At 45.2% G+C, this 6,491-nt stretch overlaps 1 protein-coding gene across 1 annotated transcript in view; it reads right to left on the minus strand.

The window, feature by feature from the left end:
• The window catches only part of iglon5 (IgLON family member 5), a 136,669-nt gene extending 132,272 nt beyond the window's left edge, over positions 1-4,397 (minus strand). Inside the window, exon 1 of the mRNA XM_049584015.1 lies at positions 3,798-4,397. Coding sequence (XP_049439972.1) covers positions 3,798-3,858 — 61 coding nt within the window. The 5' untranslated portion in view covers positions 3,859-4,397. The remainder of the gene's footprint in view (positions 1-3,797) is intronic.
• Between the last annotated feature and the right edge of the window lie 2,094 nt (positions 4,398-6,491).

Here is a 6,491-nt window from a genome sequence, read left to right on the forward strand (position 1 = left end):
TCCTCACCTCGAGATACCTCTGAATCTGACACACTGCTTCTTTAAGATTAGGAAATCTCAACATTGTTTTCACTCTCTGATTTCACTCTAAACAACACTTCTTAACTTCCGTCCTCCAAACAACACTGGAAGATATCAAATATAAATCAAAATTAAAACACACCTCACAGCTCCTCTCCAACACATCATACTTTACTCGGCCATCCTTTATTAGGGCGACAACGTGCTTTAATTTTAATATCACTTCTCAGCTATTAATTCAAATGCAGTTTCCATACACCATCAAACTCACTGATACATTTTCCATCACATCACTGCCTTTGCCAGTCCTAGGTCAAAACACAGCTAGATTTTCTCAAGGTACTATCTTGTCCCCACTATGTGCGAGGAATAGATTCAGCAGAGGGTGTTGGATGCACAGCTCCACAGGCCACCACAGAGCAGCAAGAGAAATAGAAAAAAGTGACACCCAAGGGGAAAACATTCAGACCACAGACCCTCTCCAGGCTGGTTAAACCTCCAACCCTTATCCCCCAGGGCTCTCGAGACAAAATCCAGGCCCTCTCACTCCAACACTTGCAGATAAATAAAACCTGCCAAAATGGCAGAGCATTTCTAAGCCAAACATGGAGAACAACAGCACACAGAAACCATGGATTTCAAAGGCAGGGAGAAAAAGCAGAGTCCCCTCCAGAATAGGAGCGCAAGGCATCTGTTGATGCTGGCATCTCCCTTCTCTTCATCTCCAAGCCAAGACTGGTGATCCAGTCGAGTGTGTGTGTGAGTGTGTTTGTGTGTGTGTGTGTGTGTGTGTGTGTGTCTCTGTGTGAGTGTGAGAGGGTGAGACGAAAGAGGGTGGCTACGTGCTAACATGTGCAATGCGCATTGACCCCACTTGGCCCCCATATGTTACTGAATCAAGAAGGATGGCGAGCTACAACACGACCCCACCTGTTTTCACCTGTATTCCTGCCTTGTACACTTCCTCTTACCAGAGCCTCCATCACAGCGGTGCATGTTGGTGGGAAGACCCATCTGTTGGACTGTTTCAACATTAGTGACATACATGTACAGTGTGAAAGTGGGATTTCCTCTAATAGCTGCATTAATGGATATCTGTAAAGCAGAAAACTGTTTCTTAAACATCTAAATGTAGCATTAAAATAATTTCCTTTGATATATAACCTTAAACGTCCTCTGCTGTGATCTATGTAGCCCCGTAAGCGGAAGCAATTTCTCTTGTCATCTTCATTTTTCACTGAATCAATGACGGCATTATTCTCATTATCAGATCTTGCAGGTTTCTGTCACAACAGAAATCCTTTGAGCAGAGGGTAAATTGCTTAATTTCGTTTGGAGGAGTGTGTGTGTGTGTGTGTGTGTGTGTGTGTGAATACATTCACGGCTTTAATGTTCCATAAGCCTAACAGTGTCTGGTCTAATAGATGAAACAGGTTTTGGTTAATTGCAGACAGCTTGTGTGCCAGAAATACACAGATATTTCACTGTATGTACGAGCGGGCGCTTGGCCATCCACCTTTCTAGCATAATGGTTTTCAGACATTTTAAGTGAAAGAAAAGGGAGAATAAATGTGGAAGAGAAGAGGCATGACAGCATGCCAGGAGCTGGCCATCGCACCCATGGAGTGGCTTGTACATTCACACACCAAGCCAGTAGGAAACCTTTGAATAGCCTAATTGTGTTTTGCAGCAAAGACAAAGCGCTTTTTCAACCTGGTTGGCATTGTACAGGTCTGAAAACACATTTGACTATCTGTTTCTGAGGGAATGAGAGATAAAATGGTGCTCTCTCTTAATAAATATTTGTTGTGCTTAATGTGAAGTGGCTAAATGAGTGATAATCACTGTCAGGGGGAAGAAATATCTTCAGGTGAATAAATCCTGTGCAGTCATTTGGGGGAATTTGTCTTATTCATCATTAACTAGGCAATAATAACTCAGACAATCTACTAAACAGTGGTGGTGAGGCATTTAAGCGACCACATACCACAGTGGCCTGACTCTCAGAGGCACAGATACAAAGGATTATTTCAGTGCTGCATGATTTATCAGCAGCGGACGGTGCCCTTTTAACAGTCATGTACTTCCTTTATAATGCATGCTTTCTAGCTTAAAAGACAGACGTGTTGTGGACCTACAGCAACTCAGAGCAGCAAGCGGGATCCCTCTCCAAGATGAATCTGATTCACATGTGCTGCAATGTGCACAACTCACATCAATATCCAATCATTCCTCAACTGTGGCTTACATGATTGGTCACACCTTCACATTGCAAAGAAACCCACAGGTTACAAATTCGGAGGGCTGAGAGCTGAAATGAGACTCAGTGTGGTTGCAGGGTTGGTTTGTGTGGTGCTGAGCCCGTTGTGTTTGTGTGCTGTGTACGTCCTGCAGGGCTGTCCGTCTGCTCTCTGCCTGGTGTGGAGAAGGGGCTTGCTGTGGCAAGCCAACCATGACCAGCTGGGCTCTCCTGCCCACGAGGAGCTCAGGAGCAGGAGGCTATAGCCCGTCTGCATCTGCACGTTGTTAACCTCACATCTTATTGCACTGACACATCAATTATTGTTATTAAGGGCCGGAGTAATTTATTTATATACTGATTTCCCACAGGATGAAGGCAGGACTAATTGAGCCAGGTGTGTGTATTTGTGTGTGCGTGCTCATGCTAGATGGGAGAGGGGAAATTAGAGTCGATGGTGAGGATGCTGTGCACAAGTAATATATGGTGGGACATCCCATAGCATGGTGAGAATATTAGCGGATGACATAATGAAAAATGCAGGAGGATTTTAAGTACTCCCTGGTCAGCGTTCCCCATGGACAATAACAACACAACAACACTGTCTGCTTGTGTTATTCATAATGAAGCAGTTTAGAGTGCCATCTGAATCTTGTGCTCATGCGAGTTATCTCGACACTGTAGAAGAGCCAATGAATAAAGTGTGTTTGTCTCTTTTGTTGAGCTGTGGGGAAGATGTTTTATTGCAGGGATGAAATAGGAAATTTAGACTTCACTACCCTGTGCATGTTTGACCTCCTCAGCCCCCCTCCCCTCCCAAAAAAAACTGTCCATCCTTCTCCATTTATCTCCCTCTGTCTCTCTCTCTCTCGACCTTGGTTTTGAAGAGACAGAACAAAACACTGTCTTTCTCTCCCGAGTCTCCCTGCAATGCTTCTATCTATACTTACGTTAACCCCCTCCACCACCACCACCACCACCACCAACACCATCAGCACCCACAACCCCCCCCCCCCCCCCCCCTCCCCCCCAGCACTGGTGATGCGTCGTGTGCGTGGGATACCAGGCCATTCAAGTCACGTAAAGGAATGTTCACACAAGACCGGGAATGGGAGTCTATTTTTTTTCCATAGTAAACATCTTAACATGCATCACTCGTTGCTTACACTGAACCACGAGGTTGGCTTGGAGATGAACCTGGCGCTGCGCTCGCACGCACGCACTCATGCACGCAGCCAGACGCGTGCACACACACACACACACACACACACACACACACACACACACGCATACAGAGCATCCCCCTCTCTCTTCATTTATCTCCGTGTGAGCAAATGGGAAGCTGGAGCGCAGTATAGCACAGCAGACACGCGTGATTCACAGGCAGGTAGACACCCCCCCCCCCCCCTGCACAACCCCCCTCCTCATCATTAGTATTCACCTCCACAACCGTTTTCAGAAAATGAAAGATACATGCGTAGAGGCGCAGCAGCACAGAACCGCCAGCACATCGCTAAAGTAGCTGGTAAGAACTTACCTTTCGACAGCAGAACCAGCATCAAACCAGCAAACGCGTTCCGCAAGAGGGGGCAGCCCATGATGGAGTTCTGATTGATTTTCTGCTTGTTTTTGCAGCCTTGGTATTCCTCCTTTATGGTGCCGTTGCGGGGAATCTGTATATATATGTATAAAAAAGACCCAGAGGATGGATGTCAACAGCAATAGTCCAACGCTTCTACATGTGACTGGACGAAAACATCAGTCTTATCCAGTTGACTTTTCCTTCTGATGACCCGCGTCGGAGAGGGAACCGAAGAGAGCTGTTTGTCTTCTCCTGTGTAGACTCTGCCAACCAGAAAAATATCAGAGCAGAGGAAAAAAAAACAAATATCCCAGACACTTAGTTTGGCTCACAGTGCTGCGAAGGAAAATATTTTAGGAAATACATGGGAAGAGAAAAAAAGGTAAAATTGAAACTGTCCAGTGACTTGACAGAAATGTGTTTTTATTGTCAGAGAACAGGATGGGGGTCTGTGCGTCCTGACCAGTCGCAACTCGCCACTTGAGCTTAATTAGCCTGCTCCCGTATGTCTCTGTTGGTATGCAGCGCGTCTCGTCGCTCCGCACTCAGCGCGTCGCAGGGAGCAGCAGTGAATGCGAGGCGCACAAGAAAGAGCATGATTGACAGTTCAAGGAGAGAGCCTTTCTCCCAATCACCGGGCCCAAGGAAGGAGGCGGGATTTATGATTGCACCGATGTCCCGCTCGGAGAGGCCGGCCGAGGAGCAGCGCTGGCCAATCGGAGGCGCGCGGTGGGCGGGCAGAGCGCGACGCGATGCACGGCGCGGTGATAATGCAATGTGATTTATAGCCAGTTCGGTGTTGCTGCAGTACTCGGAGAAAACAGTCCACAGGGGGGACAGGCGGGCATAATAACTACAGGGACAGAGGTGGAGGGAGGGGGGAGGAAGTGAGTGAGGGGCAGGTGGAGCCATATGGGCTCTGGTGCGCGGGTTTTGGAGACAGTAAATGAAAACAGAACGAGGTAGAATGACAGGTTGTGTTGCTGATAAGCAGATGTTACTCACTTGCTGAAAATGAATACTGTCACACCAGAGGAGGGGAAGCCTGTAAAGAGGAAGTGAGAAAATTGCCCACACGCATAGAAGTTGTGGGCAGACTGGGCGGACTGGGTGGATTGTCAGAGCAGATTGTAACAACACTGCAGAGATCACCCCATCTGACTTAATCACACTGCTGACTTAATGGCAGGCGACATAAACCCATGTAGGAAGACACTTTATATTTATGCAGAAGTACTGATGAGCCATTTATAAACATGTTCTCTTCATCTCTGCGCTGCGTCTGGTACTAAAAGTAAAAAGCCGTTGCTTATAGCGAGGATCTAATTTTCTTTAAAAGGCCTTTCACATGGTGAGATAATCATTGCATGAAAGCAGACTCAGACACCGGCTCCTTCTGTGGAAGCTGTGGAAACGCTCAGAAAACTTGATTACTAAATTTATGCATACTTCCCTAACATTTGGCCCTTTGTTACAGTCAAGTTGCATCATATTAGCAGACCTCCACGGTCAGAAAAACAACATACAGCTCCCGCAGCGTCCGTTGGGTCCAATCCTTGCAATATTTACTGTATGCCTGAGATGATTATTTCCTATTAGCTGATGGACTGTTCTATTTTTGACCGATACACTTGTTTCTTTATTCCCCAAATAATCAATTAATGCTTTCTTACTGCTGAGTGCATACTGTAAGTAACAAAGCGCCATTTGCTGATTTATAGTTTTGGACAGAATAACAATAAATACAGTTGGGGATTAACTGACTGCATATCTGCCTCACATGAAAGATGGAGAACGATGAAGAGGCAAGAAAATCGAGGACTGATTAATGAGTCAGCTAATCAAAGCCCAGCATTAGTTACTTACAGGGTGTGATTTGTTTGTAAATACTTAGTATTCACTTTTAATTAGATTTGACACAGTGGAGGGAACCTGGAGCCAGTCATGTTCATGGTGTTAACCACTGGCTCATTAGGCCGTTATTTATGAATGTTAATTTTTGATTTTTAGCAAAGTGGTGCAGAATTCATGAGTCATGAAGATAGGTAGATAGGTAGGTAGGTAGGTAGATAGATAGATAGATAGATGGATAGATGGATGGATGGATGGATGGATGGATAGATAGATAGATAGATAGATAGATGCATAGTCCCAGTTTTATTTCAGCTGGCTGCGGCAAACAGTGAGAACAACAATATAAAGAGATAACACAAGTAAGTGAACAAAGAGAATAGGTCTAGTCTTGGCCTGAGGGAAACCTCGATTCAACATGGCTTATAATACCCTTAAATATATGCTATTGTTTGTACAAAACAATTAAGCCTCGCACAGTATGCCACATTGTTGCTCTAATCAGCATGTCCTCCTCCTCCTCTTCGTGTGGACATACAGTATTTGCACTGAAATGAATGCCTCAGGACAGTTATTGTACAGCTCCCACATTAGCATAGAAACATTGCCTCTGCGTGACACTAAAAACTCTGATCCAAACAACAGATACTGTATATGCAGTTGCAGGAGCTTCATTAATGGTATTCATGATTGCAATCAGTAATTCAGCTGGGGTTCAGTCAACTCACAGATATTATTTATAGACCTGTCACAAGTTGCAGTTTGTTTGTACTCAGTTGTTCCAAGTTATTCAATAAG

Source organism: Epinephelus fuscoguttatus, linkage group LG8 (genome assembly GCF_011397635.1).
Source record: "Epinephelus fuscoguttatus linkage group LG8, E.fuscoguttatus.final_Chr_v1".
In the NCBI taxonomy this organism is placed as follows: domain Eukaryota; kingdom Metazoa; phylum Chordata; class Actinopteri; order Perciformes; family Serranidae; genus Epinephelus; species Epinephelus fuscoguttatus.